The 17,927-nt window shown below is 47.0% G+C and overlaps 2 protein-coding genes across 9 annotated transcripts in view; both read left to right on the forward strand.

Moving 5' to 3' along the window:
• LOC116458278 (chromatin remodeling regulator CECR2) overlaps positions 1–1,600 on the forward strand; it is a 191,869-nt gene extending 190,269 nt beyond the window's left edge. For all 6 annotated transcript variants that reach the window (XM_032137853.2, XM_032137854.2, XM_058431010.1 and 3 more), the window contains 2 exons: positions 196–307; positions 1,122–1,600. In XM_032137853.2, the coding sequence (XP_031993744.1) occupies positions 196–307; positions 1,122–1,127 (118 nt within the window). In that variant the 3' untranslated portion in view covers positions 1,128–1,600. The remainder of the gene's footprint in view (positions 1–195; positions 308–1,121) is intronic.
• Positions 1,601–9,817: 8,217 nt separating this feature from the next.
• Positions 9,818–17,927, forward strand: part of SLC25A18 (solute carrier family 25 member 18) — a 26,359-nt gene continuing 18,249 nt past the window's right edge. For 2 of the 3 annotated variants that reach the window (XM_032140043.2, XM_032140044.2), the window contains exons 1-2: positions 9,818–10,309; positions 16,032–16,094. In XM_032140043.2, coding sequence (XP_031995934.1) covers positions 10,288–10,309; positions 16,032–16,094 — 85 coding nt within the window. In that variant the 5' untranslated portion in view covers positions 9,818–10,287. Of the gene's footprint in view, positions 10,321–16,031; positions 16,095–17,927 lie in introns of all 3 variants that reach the window. The other variant, XM_032140045.2, reaches the window with a different exon arrangement.

Here is a 17,927-nt window from a genome sequence, read left to right on the forward strand (position 1 = left end):
GTCAGGAATGCAGTAGGTGGTGCGTGCCACTTACTGCACCAGGAGGCACAAAATGTTGAGTTGTCCCAGTATGGATGATTCCAGGCCTGATCACCGGAGTGATGAAGGCAGTACCCTCGTGACTGCAGTGTCTTGTTTCTTTTGTCGTTAACACGTCTTCATTAATTCTTCATCGCTTCTTTCTCGTGGCTGTAGAATGCAGATGCACCCGGTCCAGTCGCAGGCCTCGTTCCCAAAGACCCCCACAGCAGCAACATCACAGGAGGAGTTGCCGCCTCATAAGCCTCCAACACTTCCCCTGGATCAGGTAAGAATCACTAAAAATTAGAGCCGTTCTTCTTCCTCCAGGTGATAGGAAGAAAGTATATGACATCCTTGCTGTTCTGAAAAGATGTTTTAAGGTATCCTGTGGATACAGGAACTTTGCCTGTGTGGTGCTTCCTTGGCACTTGGAAAAAGAGCAAGAGGCCTCGGAAGTCACCTCTCACATGTCTCTTTCCTGTTGTGATGTGGAATGTAGACCTATTTGGTGAGTATTTAAACCCTCTCACATGGCTTTTTCCTGTTGTGATATGGAATGTAGACCTATCTGGTATTTAAACCCTCTCACATGTCTCTTTCCTGTTGTGATATGGAATGTATAACTATTTGGTGAGTATTTAAACCTCGTTTTTTCCAAGCCATCCGCAAACATTTTTTCTGCCGTGATCCCTTGTCTGTTTTATGCTTCCCACCTTTCTCATTGGAGAGAGACTAGTTGGCGGGTTTTAGAGTAGTAATAGCTGCCTCTGAGTGCTGCTTCTCTCCCATGCATTATCTCGTGCAGTGCTTCTCTCCCATGCAGTCTTTCCCTTGACGCCCACAAAGTAGTTGTCATTGGCTGCATCATGATCATTTCCCAGTGTGCAAGTCCTACTGCTGTTAAGCACGGGGACTGGGATCTGAATTGAGAAGTCCAGGACTCTGGAACCTACCCTCTGGAAGTAAACTGTAACTGATGAAACAGAATCAAGCCATTTTCACAGCTGAGGAGCTTGGACACTCTTTGGCTTACTTAAGTTTTGTTTTTTTTTTAACAACCCAATTTTTATTTTTGTTTAAAATGTCTTTGTTTCTTTCAGAGCTAGTCCAAGGAGGAAGTGAGCCCCAAGCAATGGAAAGCTGCACACGAAGACTGGAACGTGGAGAACTGGGGAGTGCCCTGTCAGCTCTATTCCCATCACCTGCTCCACCCCTTCACGGCGACCCACTCGTGCCATCCTTGAGCTGGAGCCAGTCACGGGCACTCCTTAGATGACTGACACACAGATTGCAAAGGTCCTCGGCCAGGGATCTCTTGCACAGCTGATGTAGACAGTCAGGCAAAACTAATGAACGTGGAGTTAATGATGACTTTTCCAAATCCTGAGACACTTTTCAGGGAAAATCACTTTAAACTTGGGGGCGGGGGTATACTCAAGAATGGAGTGGTGCTTTTAAACTTTGATGAGCAGCTAAACTCAGGTATATATTTGGGGAAGGGACTACTCTTAGTATTAATGGTTTTGGAGCTGGGTCCAGTTTACAGAATTTTCATGTTGCCTTTTAAAATAATTTTTGTTGGTGGTGAATGTATTGTACATAAAGTGGGAAGGGTGGGTGGGGATGTGGAAGAAATGGGGGTCCTGGTGGGCACACAGCACTGGAGTGATTTTTATCTGTTTACAATCATGTCACACTGAATACTTCTGGGAGCTGGAGATGAGGGTCGGAAAGGTTTGATCTTGTAATATGTCACTGTGTTTCCTTAGTGGCCAGCCAGCCTTCAGAATAGCTAAAGGCCTTCCTTCCTTCCAGTCAGCCTGAGAGAGAACACCTGTCCCCTCACCACCTGGTGTCTCCTTGGAGGCAGAGTGCCCTCAGGAGAGTACTAGAAGCTTCAGCCCGGAAGACAGGTTGCTCTCTCACGCTGGTGGCCCAAATCCTGGATTTGAGAAAGTGGTGTCCCTTCCTGATTTTGCCACCAGCCCTACCGAATAGTTGTAAACCAGTATCAGGAATTGGGATCGCTAGAGTGTTTCACGTATTAGAAGATGAATCATCCTCATCACAGACCTCCCTGTCAGGACTGTGATCTAGAAGGCACCACACACAGCTTTCTGGCACGAATCACATTTTGTGGAAGTGACTACTCAGGTTTGTATATTTTAGTATCAATAAAGAATTGCACAGGTTTGAATAGGAAAAATGTATTCTATAGATTTACAGTTTGAATTTAGGAATATTTCAGTATATATAGTTTTTATTCGTTTTAAGTGAATCATAGTAAAATCAGTCATGGTGATTTAAAATAGCTATCAAGAAGAAGTTCTTGGAATTATTTGTTGTGTCTGTGATAGGAAACCATTTTACAGTATTAAATTACTTTATTACAGTGTAGAGTTGAATTACACTGGATTCTCCCTCATTAGCATTCTGTATTTGATTTTAGCTGAAAGGTCACCAAAGTTAGGACCCATGTTTTAAACTTTTGAATATCCCACAAAAGAAAAAACTAAGGAAAATACTGAAATTACAGGTCTTTGTAAAGAATAGCATATTTTCAAGCATGCTTTTGGGATAGTAGAAGAGCCTCTATGAAATATTAATCTGCCCTAGTTTCTTATAAATTCAACTGTGGGAGGGGCCGGTAGAGTGTTTCCCACCAATTCCAGGATTCCTAGTGAAGCATGGAACTGTCACGTTTACAGTTTGCTAAACATACGCCATCCGTGGAAAAGGAAGCTAATCAGAAGCATCCGTGATAGAAATGAAAGCCAAGACAGCAGTTCCAGGATGATGGAAGGTCATATCCGTGCGCAAACGCTGAACCTGGTGGTGCTGCCTAGGGCTCAGGCAGATTTGAGAGTTGAGTAGGGAACACAGGTGCCTCTAAGGTATAATGCACAAAAATGCAGATTTTCTCTCACAGAGGCTTTGATTTTAAATTTGATGTGTTTGCAAGTAGATTCAGTTTTGATCCTGTGCTCTTACCTGATCCTGATTCTTGTTAGGAACCTGTCACTGGCATAACCGGCTTTAGAAGAGTGAAGAGGACAGAAGGATTGTGGATGGGTCCGCCCTTTAGCTAGTATCCGCTAACATGGGGCATTACTACTTCAGTTTCTGTGTTTGTGCAGAAGCAGGGAAGAGGAAAAAAGCTAGTTTGGAGCTGGTTAAACCTGGTCCAGGCCCAGAGAATTTGGCCACTGACAGCCTGTCTCTTTTCCTGGTAATGCTGGTTTGAATCAGAGGCCTCTCACTTCTCCTTAACAGGAGCACTGTCACCGTGGGCCTCTCCCTATGACTACCCCAGGGGCCTGGGTGGGAGTGACTGCCCCAATCTGCTGTTGCTAGAGCGATGCTAGAGTGATGCTGTGAACAATACAGGAAAAGTCAGTAAATCCCTTTATCCTTAATCTCCCTTCTTGGTTTTAGACAGAAAATATTAAGGAAGAGCAATAGGAAATAGAACTACTATATTATAACACTGTGAACAAGAGCAACAGCAGCAGCAGAATTGTCAGCCTTCCTGCATCCTGTGTGGGAATGTGTCCATGCCTTATAGGTACTAGTGCTTCGTCCATTGTCCAGGGAGTGTCCTGAGCTTTCACTGGTTTTTGAAGTGCAGATCTGCTATAAGCTGTCTGGAGCTGCAAGGTTGCAGGAATCCACAGGACCGTGAGCTGCTGTGAACCCCTAGTCCACCCATCCCCAAGCAGGATCTTTTTCTCACCTTTTCTTCCTCCTCGAGCACTTCTCTTTCCAAGTGTCTTAAGCAGATGCAGTGTCTTAAAGCAGATGCAAATGCATTTGCCGTCTTCTCCATTAGGAAAATGATGGGTATGTGATATGTTATAATTAGGAAGTAGTGTGTAAGGTGTCCTGAAAAGGTTTGTTCTCAAGCTAGAAAGACATTTCACCCTGTGGGTCACTGTCACCTTGTCAGCGTGCCAGCTCTCAGTGGTCCCCAGGAGGACGGGGATAGCTGAGATCATGGAGAATGGAAAATACCATCGCACCTCTTTGATTTAACACTCATGACTCACCTTTATTAGAATTGTTAATAAGTTAGAAACTTGTGTCCCTAAGGCCCAAGAGAAAGAAAAGATGAGCTTCTTGGGAGGATTCTGGGTTTGTTTTCCCCTCAGAATTAAAAAATAGTTTTTAATTTAGCCACTTTTTCCCCTCAGTTAAAAGGTAGCAGGAGCTATTGGCTGAAATTTGTTACAGTGAATGAATGTGGAGAATAAATAAGAACAAACCCTGCAGGATTCTTGTTGACATAACTTTCCATCCCACCTCTCCGCCTCTCCTCATCAGCAGCCTTCATCAGGTTGGTTTCGTTTACCTGGCTGTACACACGAGCTACTCATCGGCAGTTCGTGTCTTTCCCGCTGAGCCCGGGCCAGATGCTCTCAGAAGGCCTTCTCATGCTCCTCTTTGCTAGGCTTAGTGAAAACCTCAAGACCTGCAGTTTGTGCCCCTCAGTTCAGTCAGACCTCAGCTTTAAATGTCGATTTACTCTGGCTTGTTCCCTGAAAGTGCTTCTTGTGACTAAGCATTTGGTGTCATTATCCCATGCCATTTATCTGCTGTATAGTTATTATATTATTTTTGCTGATTCCTACTGCTGGCAAGTGCCATCCCAGGCTCACAAAATCCCAGTGTTGCAGTCACCACAGCTGTCAGAAACACGCTTGCAATCCATACTTCTTGGTTCAATTTTTTTTTTTTTTAATGGAAGTTCAAATCTGTAAATACTACACTGCTCTTAAGACCTGATTTGAAATTTCACAGGAAGGCTTAATCCTGTAGTCACAAGGTAAGGACAGTTGAGTAGTGTCAGAACCCCAACCTGCTTGGAGAAAACCTTGGTTTTCATAGAAAGGAAAGGCTGAAGGTTTTCTAGCATTGTTGCCCTTCTTTGTCTGTCAGTCAGTTCACCCTCTGCGATTCTCCATGGACCCGCATTGCAGAAAATCAGTCCCATATGTTAGTGAGCCATGTACTGCCCAATCCTGGGGCTCCTGGGGTGCAGTGTCTCCACCGGTGACTCTCTGGACAATAGCTTCAGTAAGGGTACTTCTTATTTCGATTGAGAATGCAGAGGCTTTTATTCGTGGACTCACATCACTGCATAGGCACAAAGAATGTGATTGCCATTTGCTGCGTGAGAAAAAGCTGGGCTCCCTATTTCTTGTTTGAGTTGGACTCTGTGCCGTGCAGCCATAGGACACCGAGCCTTGCGCACTTTCCCCTTGGGACAGTAGTGTTTGGGTGAATGTTACTGCATCCCATTTTTCTTTTCTTTCTTTTTTTTTTTTTTTTTGAGACGAAGTCTTGCTCTTGTCCCCCAGACTGGAGTGCAATGGCGTGATCTCGGCTCACTGCAACCTCCACCTCCCAGGTTCAAGGGATTCTTCTGCCTCAGCCTCCCGAGTAGCTGGGACTGTAGGCGCGCACCACCACACCCGGCTAATTTTTGTATTTTTAGTAGAGGGGGGTTTCACCATGTTGGCCAGGCTGGTCTCGAACTCTTGACCTCAGGTGATCCACTGCCTTGGCCTCCCAAAGTGCTGGGATTACAGGCGTAGCCACCACACCCGACCTTCATTTTTTAAATTAAGCTGGGACAAAAGCTTTGCCTCCAGGCTGGATGTTGATCCCGCTCTGTGCTAGACAGACGTGGCTTGACCTTTTCCTACCTAGTTTCTCCCTCTTGTCCCGCACGAGAGGACTAACTGAATTCTAACGTCAGAACGGCTGACGAGCAGCTGATTGTCCTGCTAGTGTTTTTGAAAGGGGTGGGTGGGGTGGGAACAGGGGTATGGATATTGCATAAGTTATTGGAATGCTGACCGCCGTTCAGGAAACCATACGGCCCCTTCCCTTCCCTTCCCTAGCCAGGGCTCAGGTACCTCACTCTCCTGCCTTGTGCATAGCTCCTGGGGCCCAGGTCAGTCTCCACCAGCCTTGGCACACAGTGTCTGGAGCCTCTGCTCCTGCTGCAAAAGCAGAAACCGTGTGAACCTTCTGGCCAGTACTGGAAAGGGGAATGCTATTTATTTTTATATTGTGTATATTTTGTCGTGGTCTGCTGATTCCCTGTTTCACTGAGAGCGACACTTACCTCAATAGTTAGTTCAATATTGTGTGTTGGATAATTTTTTAAAAGAACTTTTTAAAAAGCTTTTTGATCCTTGGAGGTCTGTAGATTTATTTCCATATGAACTGGTTATTTTGTATAAAGTACATTCTTAAAATAGCAAGGCTCCTCTGTGTGTGTGGTGTGTCTGTCCATGTGTCATTTCCATATCAGGGCAAACCCAGACTTCCATCAGGACGAAGGCATGAACTAGGCCATAAGGCCACCAGCTAAAATGCCACCCCTCATGTCCATTCTCATGCATGAAGAATCCATGGAGGCGGGGCACGGGTCCTGTGCACGTGACAGAGGAATGTGGTTCCAGAGAACTTCAAAACAGTCATATACTGACTGGCAGTTCTAAACCATGTCAGGCATAAAACTCTCCTCACAGTTGATCCTCGCACATCTGGCCCGGCCTTCGGCATCTCACCGGTAAAGGCGTCCGCTTTCAGAAGGTTACTACACCTGAGGTGCACGACTTCTCTCCTTCCAGGCTTTAGGGTGCCTGGGATGGGAAAGGAGTATACAGTGGGGCAGTGGGGCAGCTCCAGCCTGGAGCCCGCTGTGCACACACATGGCCAGAAGTGGGAGCTCCAGCCTAAGCAAGTGGGCCATTTTATACCTGCCAAGGTCATTTATGTTTTATTTCCAGTTACTGGGAGAACAGATTGAAAGTAGCTACATTCAGCCAGGCGCGGTGGCTCACATCTGTAATCCCAGCACTTTCGGAGGCCGAGGCGGGCAGATCACGAGGTCAGGAGATGGAGACCAACCTGGCTAACACAGTGAAACCCCGTCTCTACTAAAAATACAAAAAATTAGCCGGGCATGGTGGTGGGCGCCTGTAGTCCCAGCTACTCGGGAGGCTGAGGCGGGAGAATGGCGTGAACCCGGGAGGCAAAGCTTGCAGTGAGCCAAGATCATGCCACCATACTCCAGCCTGGGCGACAGAGCAAGACTCTGTCTCAAAAAAAAAGAAAGAAAGAAAAAGTAGCTACATTCTTAGAAATTAGCTACAGTCTTAAGAAGACCAAAACTCCTGTTTCGTCCTTAAAAAAATGCAGACTGTCCCAGTTTAATGGTCATTCAACTTAGGAGTTTTTGAAAATGAGACACATTCTGTAGAAACTGTACTTCAAGTCCTCGTACAACAATTCTCTTTCACTTTCTGTATGGTATTCAATAAACTCCGTGACATATTCAACACTGTATTATAAAGGAGGCTCAGCCAGGTGTGCTGGCTCACGCCTGTAATCCCAGCACTCTGGGAGGCCAAGGCAGGCAGATTATCTGAGCTCAGGAGTTCGAGACCAGCCTGGCCAACATGGCAAAACCCTGCCTCTACTAAAAACACAAAAATCAGCCGGGCGTGGTGGCGGGTGCCTGTAATCCTGCCTACTCGGGAGGCTGAGGCAGGACAATCGCTGGAACCTGGGATGCGGAGGTTGCCATGAGCCAAGATGGCGCTACTGCATTCCAGCCTGAGCGACAGGAAGACTCTGTCTCAAAAATAAAAAAGGAGGCTCAACTGTGGGCTAGCATAAGTTTCCTGAGCACGCTTGAGGCAGGCGAAGCTGTGATGTTCAGTGGGTTACATGGATTCAGTGCGTTTTCAGCTGACGGTATTTTCAACTCATGATGGGATTATGTGGAGGTGACCCTGCTGGCAGTTGAGGAGCATCTGTAATTGGTTGTGGAAGTAATCCTCATTCCATAAAAATTTAACCACAATTAGTACCCATTTCCAAACCCATGCTTGGGGCTGTCCCTTTCTAGGCAATGATCTGTTCACTCTCCTTTTAACCTCCAATTGTTTGGTGTCTGATTGTCCCCACTGATACTCTGTTATTGGCTAACAAATTTTTGAGCCTTTTATCCTGCTACTATTTTAAAACCGTTCAGTTGTTCTCCCATGAAAAGTGTTTCTCCGATAAAACATTTTATGCCAACCGTACTTTCTTGTGTAGTAGTTGCATTTCAGTATAATTTCTGAAACAAAACAAAAATCAACTTTAAAGTGAAAAATCAGGCTGGGCACGGTGGCTTACTTGATGTCAGGAGTTTGAGATCAGCCTGGCCAGCATGGTGAAACCGTGTCTACTAAAAATACAAAAATTAGCCAGGCATGGTGGCACATGCTTGTAATCTCAGCTACTTAGGAAGCTGAAGCAGGAGAATTGCTTAAACCCTGCAGGCAGAGGTTGCAGTGAGCAGAGATCGCACCACTGCACTCCAGCCTGGGCAAGAGTGTGAGATCCTGTCTTAAAAAAAATCACTAGTAAACCCCGGATTGGACATGATGCTACTCAAATTGTGCATCTCGATGGATTCTCCCAGTGGGTGGGAGGAGCACCACTCTGGCCTGGCTTCCTTCACTGACCTGTCAGCATTCCTAGAGCCCAGTCCAGCTGCATCAGTGGCTAGGATGGCATTAGCAAACCCACTCCCTGTGCATATTAGTAGCACACCCTTAAAATGCATGCAAACTTTGATTCCTAACTTTCAGATTTCCTCCTACCGTGACATGAATTCCTCACCAAACAAAGGCCAGAATGTTTTTTTTGACATATATAGCTAGTGATAGGCTTTAATTTTTCTTGAGACAGGGTTTCACTCTGTTGCCCAGGCTGGGTGCAGTGGCATGGTCTCAGCTCACTGCAGCCTCAACCTCCCGGGCTCAAGCAATCCTCCCACCACAGCCTCCCAAGCAGCTGGGACTACAGGGCCACCCCACCACAACCCAGCTAATTTTCTGTCTCACGATGGTGCCCTGGCTGGTCTAGAACTGAGCTCAAGTGATCTGCCTGCCTCAGCCTCCCGAAGTGCTAGGAATTACAGGTGTGAGCCACTGTGCCCGGCCTTTATTTTTTATAAGGAACTTAGCCATTTAGAGTGCTTCCAGATTTATCTTCTTCGGGCCAAAACCAGCAACAAATACATATACCAAAAGTTAGCAACTTCCACTGGTTAACTGTTTCAAAACAATGCAGTAGGCAGTGTAAATGTGGCTCTATTTTTGGAACTGTTATTATTTAACACTTGTTAAGCATCCTGGGTAAATATATCTTACACAGATAATCCTACGCAGTGAGCTGCTTACTTAAAATAAGAGCATAAAAGCTACTCGGGCAAGATTTACGGAGACAGGAAGCTATACATTGTTACTGTAGATTAGTCTCAAAAGTCCTGATCAACTTTTCTATTTTGACATTTGGAGACATCCATAGGTGCTTCTCTTGTTAAAGATGAACGTCTCTTGTCTCTAAACCAATTCGTGTTACTGGAAGGAAAGGCAACCCAAGTTTTATAAATCAGCCCCTTTGTGGGCTCCATTTTGCTATACTCTATGTTCTCTGAGAGTGCTACTAACGGAATTGAGAAAATAACCATCCAGACGGGCTATTCTGGGGCTGATCTTTACCCTGGAATCTTCCTGGAAGGTGAATGGCCTATGTCATGCAGTTGTTATGCAAGAGGTATCATGGGACCTTTCCTCCTGGGCGGTCATGGAACCGCCGCAGAGCCCTGGGTGACCCAGCAGCAGCCGCCTGCTGGGTGGCTGCCTTCACTGTCCTCCCCCACAACTGCTGTTGATTTCTCTGCATTGACCCTGCAGATGTTTCCCTGGCCTCATGGTGTTCCCTTGGACTTTTAAGGGACCTCTGTGCATCTATTTTAGTCCTCTTTCTGCTAGCAAGGCTCACTCCCCTAGTTTCCTTAAGCAATTTTATAAAAAAAACCTTCAGTGCAAAATGGCCTGCAAAATACTAGCCAAGAAGGCGAAGGCATCTGGAAAATGCCCAGATTTGGCTATTGTGTGCTGAAATCCCAGCCCCCTTCTACAGCCATGACATGCATATCAATGCAGGTGCCCTTGAGACTCCTGCAGGTTCGAGAAAGCATGACATGCTCCCAGAATCCTGGATTTGGACTTCATTCTGGACAGCATATGACAAGGACGAGGACCCCTATTCTAGCCAGTTAAAGCTGGACAGAATTTTTAAAAGCAATGAAGCCGGTTCCTTGGATATATCCACGGGTTTTGCTTTGAGAAGGAATTGAGTAGGCAGTGAGAAGAGCCGAGTGAAGCCTGGCCCGTGAGTGCCTCAACAACTGAGATGAACATCGACTCACTTGCAGGCAAGTTTTCAGTAAGTATTTATTAAATACCCACCGTAAGCCTTGTACTTTGCCTAGTTACTAAGAAACCAAAAGGGGGAAAAATAGCCTCATCTGCTCAGAGTTCATAATAAACCTGTACTGTGAATACAGAATACAGAAAAACTGGACTCTAGTGAGGTGCTAGAAAGAGTGTACTGCTTAGCTGAGATAGCAGATGAAGGAAAGATATTTTTGGTTCCTCCCTGCAATGCAACCGTACCGGGAGGGTGGAGTGTTGGTGTTCTCAGCCCATTTAATATGGATGGAGCTGTGGGCTCATCAGTTTGGGAACTGGCTTCATCGCTTGTTCTGTCCAGCAGTCGCGTCCTCTCGGACTCCTTGTTCCAGCTTGAATTCCTCTTTTGCCCTGGCTGCACTCTAAGATGAAGACTGCATAATTCAGAAAATGCAGTGCAAGTAATTATGTCCGGTGTGATGCTAAACATTTCCCAAAGGCAGCATAGATCTGCAGAAACTGCAGCTTGGGAGAAGTGATGGTGTTCCTCTCCCCACCACCTCAGCCTGCCCTGATCGTTCGCACTCACATGATCTATTATGATGTTCTCACAATGTAGCCTGGCCATCATCTGGGAACTTGCTGGAAATGCAAATTTTGGCATCCCGCCTAAGACCTTAAACTGAAGAAGGGCCCAGCTCTCTCTTGTAACTAGCAACAGATGCAACCTGCATGGTTCTGATGCAAACTGACCTGGAAGAATGGCCCTGGCATTTACATTTTGGTCCTTAGATGCAGGTAATCTGAGCTGAACATCTTCAAACCTGAGCCATAGCATACAAAACAGAAATAAAGAATACAAACAGTTTATATAAAGTAAAAAAAAAATTTTAGAAAGCACTTAAGTTGGCTGGGGCACGGTGGCTCACACCTGTAATCCCAGCACTTTGGGACGCCAAGGTGGGTGGATCACAAGGTCAAGAGATGGAGACAATCCTAGCTAACACAGTGAAACCCCGTACAAAAAATTAGCGGGGCATGGTAGCAGGCGTGGTAGTCCCAGCTACTCGGGAGGCTGAGGCGGGAAAATCGCTTGAACCTGGGAGATGGAGGTTGTAGTGAGCCAAGACTGAGCCAGTGCCCTCCAGCCTGGGGGACAGAGAAAGACCCTGTCTCAAAAAAAAAAATCAAGCCTAGGCAACATAATGAGGCCCCACCTCTACAAAAAAATAATTTTTTTAATTAGCCAGGTTGATGGTGTGCACCTATGATCCCAGCTACTCAGGAAGCTGAGGTGGGTGGATCGCTTGAGCCCAGGAGCCCTCCCTGGGGATGCTCTTATTTCTGCCTGCAGCCTCATTTGTCACTCTGTGCAGACTTAATTCTTTTTTTTTTTTTTTTTTTTGAGACGGAGTCTCGCTCTGTCACTCAGGCTGGAGTGCAGTGGCGGGATCTCGGTTCACTGCAAACTCTGCCCCCCAGGTTCACGCCATTCTCCTGCCTCAGCCTCCCAAGTAGCTGGGACTACAGGCGCCTGCCACCACGCCCGGCTAATTTTTTGTATTTTTAGTAGAGGCAGGGTTTCACCGTGTTAGCCAGGATGATCTCAACCTCCTGACCTCGTGATCCGCCCGCCTCAGCCTCCCGAAGTGCTGGGATTACAGGCATGAGCCACCGCGCCCGGCCTAATTCTGTCTTTAATTCATGTTTTTTTTTGCCATACTCTGGCCACCCTTTTCCAAATGCCTGTTGGATGTTGCCTGCTGCTGCTATTTTGTCCTTTGGATTTGTTTGCTACTGTTCCAAATTTTTTATTACTAAAATGATTTACAATTTAATTTCCAGACTTTATTTCCTAAAGTTTGCCTAATGTTTTAAAAGTCCTTTCCTAGCCATTTGATTATAAGTCACGTTAATACTAACGCCTCCCCCTCACACCCTATTGCCGCCCATTTGTGTTTAAATGTAACCTTACTAGCTTCATTACCCACCCAGCTTTCTTGCCTTTTTGCGGTGGTAAAATATAACAGAAAATGTATCATTGGAAGTATGCATCTCAGTGTGGTTAAGTACATTCATGTTGATGTGCAGCCATCATGATCCACCCTCCATCTCCAGAACATTTGCAGCTGAAACTCTGCCCTGTTAAACACTGACTCTTGCTGTGCACAGTGGCTCACACCTGTAATCCTAGCACTTTGGGAGGCCGAGGCAGGTGGATCACTTGAAGTCAGGAGTTCAAGACCAGCCTGGCCAACATGGTGAAACCCCATCTCTACAGAAAATACAAAAATTAGCCAGGCGTGGTGGCGGGTGCCTGTAATCCCAGCTACTCAGGAGGCTGAGGCTGGAGAATCACTTGAACCCAGGAGGCAGAGATTGCAGTGAGCTGAGATCCCGCCACTGCACTGCAGCACTCCACACCCAGCTAATTTTTGTATTTTTAGTAGAGATGGGGTTTCACCTTGTTGGCCATTATGGTCTCAATCTCCTGACCTCGTGATCCACCCGCCTCAGCCTCCCAAAGTGCTGGGATTATAGGCCTGAGCCACCGCGCCTGGCCCAGGCTGTCATTTTCTCTTTTGCTTAGCTTACTGTGTAATCTCCCTGACTTGTCCAAACCACTTGGCACTGCCATAGACCTGAACTGTCCCATCGGGTCCCTACTCCATAGCATTCTCTATCAGCTTTCCATTGCCCACCAGAAAAGGTGGGAAGAAAATTAGCATGGGCCGGCCGTGGTGGCTCACACCTGTAATCCCAGCACTTTGATAGGCTGAGGCAGGCAGATGGCTTGAGGTCAGGAGTTGTACACCTGCCTGGGGCAACATGGCAAAACCGCATCTCTACAAAGAGATAACAAAAATTAGCCAGGCATAGTGGCATGCCTGTAATCGCAGCTACTTGGGAGGCTGAGGTGAGAGGATGGCTTGAGCTCAGAAGGTCAAGGCTGCAGTGAGCCATGATCACATCACTGCGCTCCAGCCTGGACGACAGAGCAAGACACTGTCTCAAAAATAATATATATTTTACAAAGAATTAGCATGTGAATACCTTTTATGTGCCAGGCACTGTACTAAGTGCACTACATCTAGATACGAGTCCCATCTCATAGATGAACAAGCAACACAGAACTTAAGTAACTTGTTTAAGGTCACACAGCTAGTAAGCAGTAAACTAAGATTCAAACTATTTCAAAAGCAATCGTACTCTCAAGTCCACTCTACAGCCTCATTTAAGATTAATTACAATCCTGTTACATGTATGTCCCATTCCCCTTTTATGAAAAAAGCACTAAAGTAGCTTGCCTAAAGTGTATTACTTAATAATTTAGGAGCTGGAATCTGAACCCTGCATCTGACTTCAAAGTATCCAATGCTGATTCCTCACCTCTCCCAGACCCTTCGCCTGGCAGCAGGGCCCTGTTTGATCTAGACCCAACATGGTTTAACAGCCTTTTGCCCCAAATTAGATAATTGGCCAGTGGATCTCCATTTTACCTCTCTGTCCTTACTTTTGTAATTCCATCAACATCTTTGCCTTTCCTCCAACCCAAAATCAATTGCCGCTTTCTTCCTGAAACCTTTCCATGGCTCCAAAACTCCAAGAAACCTTCCTTAAGCAGCATTGAGTTCACAACTCACTTGTGGTAGGAATGCTTGTTCCTTGGTGCCATAAAGAAATAGCACTTGAATATAAATTTAATTTTTTTAGTAAGGCCATTTTTATACTTTCTGCAGAAAGGGTACACTTGCTAGCAGTTTTGTCATGAGAGTATACTGAACAAAGGAGACAGGGTCGTTTATAACCTGATGGGTCTACTTTATTGCTGTGTCTGGTTTTTTTGGCTGGAATGGGACTTTATATTTTGTATTTGTTTTGATTGGCTAGTAACTTACAACTTTTTAAAAGAGGCAAAGGCAGAGGAGAATAGGCCAGGTGCGGTGGCTCACACCTATGATCCCAGCACTTTGGGAGGCCAAGGCGGGCGGATCACGAGGTCAGGAGATCGAGACCATCCTGGCTAACACAGTGAAACCTCGTCTCTACTAAAAAAATACAAAAAAGTTAGCCGGGCGTGGGGGTGGGCGCCTGTAGTCCCAGCTACTCGGGAGGCTGAGGCAGGAGAATGGCATGAACGTGGGAGGCCGAGCTTGCAGTGAGCCGAGATGGCACCACTGCACTCCAGCCTGGGTGACAGAGTGAGACTCCATCTCAAAAGGCAGAGGAGAATAAAGGAAGGAGGAAGGAACTTGTGGAATACTGAGAAAGGTAAAAACACCTTTAAATAAGGAAGAGGAACAGGCTATGACCTAATGTTTGTTTGGACCAGTATAAGTATGGCAGGGCAAATATTTAGGCTAAATTGTGGGAGCTGAGAATATAAAGTACATTGATTTTTTTTTTTTTTTTTTTTTTGAGACAGAGTCTCACTCTGTCACCCGGGCTGGAGTGCAGTGGCGCAATCTCAGCTCACTGCAAGCTCTGCGTCCTGGATTCACACCATTCTCCTGCCCCAGCCTCCTGAGTAGCTGGGACTACAGACACCTGCCACCACGCCTGACTAATTTTTTGTATTTTTAGTAGAGACAGGGTTTCACCGTGTTAGCCAGGATGGTCTCAATCTCCTGACCTTGTGATCCACCTGCCTCAGCCTCCCAAAGTGCTGGGATTACAGGCGTGAGCAACCGGGCCCGGCCTGTATAAAGTACATTGATTTTTTTTATTATGGCTGGTAGACATTTAAGAATGTTAGCACAGGTCTTTGAATAAATTTTGCTGTTAAGAGAAATTACTATTTATTTTTAATTAGATGGGGAGGAAAGTCTTTTAAGAGGAACCTCTTCTTTACTTTTTTTTTGAGATGGAGTCGCCCAGCCTGTAGCCAGGCTGGTGTGCAGTGGCGTGATCTCTGCTCACTGCAAGCTCCGCCTCCTGGGTTCACGCCATTCTCCTGCCTCTGCCTCCTGAGTAGCTGGGACTACAGGTGCCCACCACCACGCCTGGCTAATTTTCTGTATTTTTAGTAGAGACAGGGTCTCACCATGTTAGCCAGGATGGTCTCGATCTCCTGACCTCGTGATCTGCCCACCTGGGCCTCCCAAAGTACTGGGATTACAGGCGTGAGCCACTGCGCCCGGCCCTCTTCTTTACTTTTTACACTTATAACTTTCTTAAGCGTTGAGAATGTGCCAAAACTACATTGCAGCCCTCCTGCAGCTGAGCACATGATAGCCCCCAACAACTACATGCAAAATGAACGGTAAATGTATTCGTGCAGGCAGGATGCCTCCCAGGATCATTGAAATAGCCAGTTATCAGCAGTAAGAAAAGTGCATGAGACTGAGAAGCAGAGATTTGCTTCTGGCACCAAATGTCTTGCAGAAGTGTTTGCATTGCATTGATTTTCAGTGTTTGTCCTCTTCCCTGGCTTCCAGGTAGTGAATCTCCCCTCACCTCCAAGCTGCCTTGTTAAAAGCTTTTCCCAGCCTGGACTTTTTGTCTGAGTCATACTAGCAACCAAGTGAACAGTAACCTACTTGCCACCTGGGGAGGTACAGCGTGGCTTGACTGGATAGTAGCCTCTTTGGGTTTGCTTCAAACCCAACCTATTTGAAGGTGGAGTGTGCGGTGAGAGTCTGGAACCCTGCCGCGGGGAGGAGGGGGTGCAGAGGGTGGGAAACCGACCACAGAAGGGAAAACCAGCCCAGGCTGGCCGGCACTGAAAGCCACCTCTCCTTGCAGCTCAGCAGCGATCTGGACTATATCCTGGGTTCCAGAAAAGGCAGAGGTTCTTACCGAAAGCAGGTAAGTGTCTTGTCTGTCTGCATCAAGCTCAGAGTTGGTAGGAAAAGACTCTTCTAGCAAATAAACTATTTGGGGAAAGGGGAAGAGCAGCCAGTGGGACAGGGACACTCATCCCATTTGTTGGACAGAGTCAGAAGGGGTGGGCACCAGGAAGTGGCCGCCCCTGACTATGGGGTATCCCAGGCAACATCCAAGCCAGGAAGCAAGTGATTTTCTTGGCAATAAGTCAAGAACTGGCTCCTGGCTGCTAGTGTGAGGGGCTCATTGCTGGGAATACCCACCCTTGCTCTGCTAATAAGAAGTAGGCGGGGACATGATTGTCACCCTGAGGCCCCCAACCCAGCTCCTCACAGTGGGAAGAAATGAGCGCAGCTCTACAGTGGAGCCGGCAGCCTTGTGACAAGTCTGACAGCCCAGTCAGATGGGGAGTCACTGTGGCTCCTTGATTCAAGGATGCTTACTGGATGCCTCTGCGCCATGGCCAGGATACTGCCCCAAGACTTTCTGTAGTTGTTGTTGAGACAGTTTTACTCTGTCGCCCAGGCTGGAGTGCTGTGGCATGATGTCGGCTCACTGCAACCTCCGCCTCCTGGGTTCAAGCAATTCTCCTGCCTCAGCCTCCTAAGTAGCTGGGACTACAGGGGCATGCCACCATGCCTGGCTAACTTTTTTTTTCTGTTAGTAGAGATGGGGTTTCAGTATGTTGGCCAGGCTGGTCTCGAACTCCTGACCTCAGGTGATCTGCCCGCCTTGGCCTCCCAAAGTGCTAGGATTACAGGCGTGAGCCACCGTGCCCAGCCTCAAGACCATCTTAACTCACAGATAACTGGTAGTTTTCACGGGGAAGCAAGTCAGTGTCAATGTAATGCAGTAAGTGCTGCAACTGAATATTCAATGGGTTAACAGGAGAGGGCTCCTAGCCAAGAATTGGGTGACTCCAGAAACGCATGTGGGAGGAGGTGACGTCTGAGCTGAAGCCCAAAGAAGAGTTTGTAAATCACTGCGTTTGGATGCGGAAAGAGTGTCCTGGGTGAAGGGGACAGTATGTGCAGGACTTGGATGCACGACTGACGTGTTCCGAAAGCAAAGGTTGAAAGCAGGGGGCGAGGGAGAGGAAAACCAGGGCAGGTTGTGCGGGAGTGGGAGCCTGTCCCGAGAGCCGTGGGAAGGCAGCAGGCCGAAAACTGCCCCCGCGCCCTTTCACCCACTTGGCCCTTGGGAAGGTGGATTTGAGGGCAACAAGGCTGAAGGCAAGGAGCTGAGTTAGGAGCCCTCGGGCATCCCGGGGGACAATCTGTGGTGATCTAGCAGTTGGCTGCACAGAAGGGGAAGCCAGAGGAGTCAAGCCAAGGGAATGGGACGTTTTTAAACGGGAAGAACGAAAAGTGATGTGACCTGAGGAGCTTGGAAAACTCTAGCACACTCCTCCCTGCAGCTCACCAGCTAGTATCATTTCTCTAAATAGTGTGTCTTGTTCACAATATGATCCTCAGTTACAATGTATTAAGAATCACTTTTCCAGCTGAGGCGCAGTGGCTCAGGCCTGTAATTCCAGCACTTTGGGAAGCTGAGGTGGGCAGATCACTTGAGGCTGACGAGTTCAAGACCAGCCTGGACAACAGGGTGAAACCCCATTTCTACTAAAAATGCACAAGTTAGCCGGGCGTGATGGAGCATGCCCGTAATCCTAGCTACTTGGGAGGCTGAGGCAGGAGAACTGTTTGAACCCAGGAGGCAGAGGTTGCAGTGAGCCGAGATCACACCACCGCACTCCAGCCTGGGCAATGCAGTGAGACTCGGTCTCAAAAAAAAAAAAAAAAAAAAAAAAAAAAA

The sequence above is a fragment of the Hylobates moloch genome, unplaced genomic scaffold (assembly GCF_009828535.3).
Source record: "Hylobates moloch isolate HMO894 unplaced genomic scaffold, HMol_V3 SCAFFOLD_19, whole genome shotgun sequence".
Lineage (NCBI taxonomy): Eukaryota > Metazoa > Chordata > Mammalia > Primates > Hylobatidae > Hylobates > Hylobates moloch.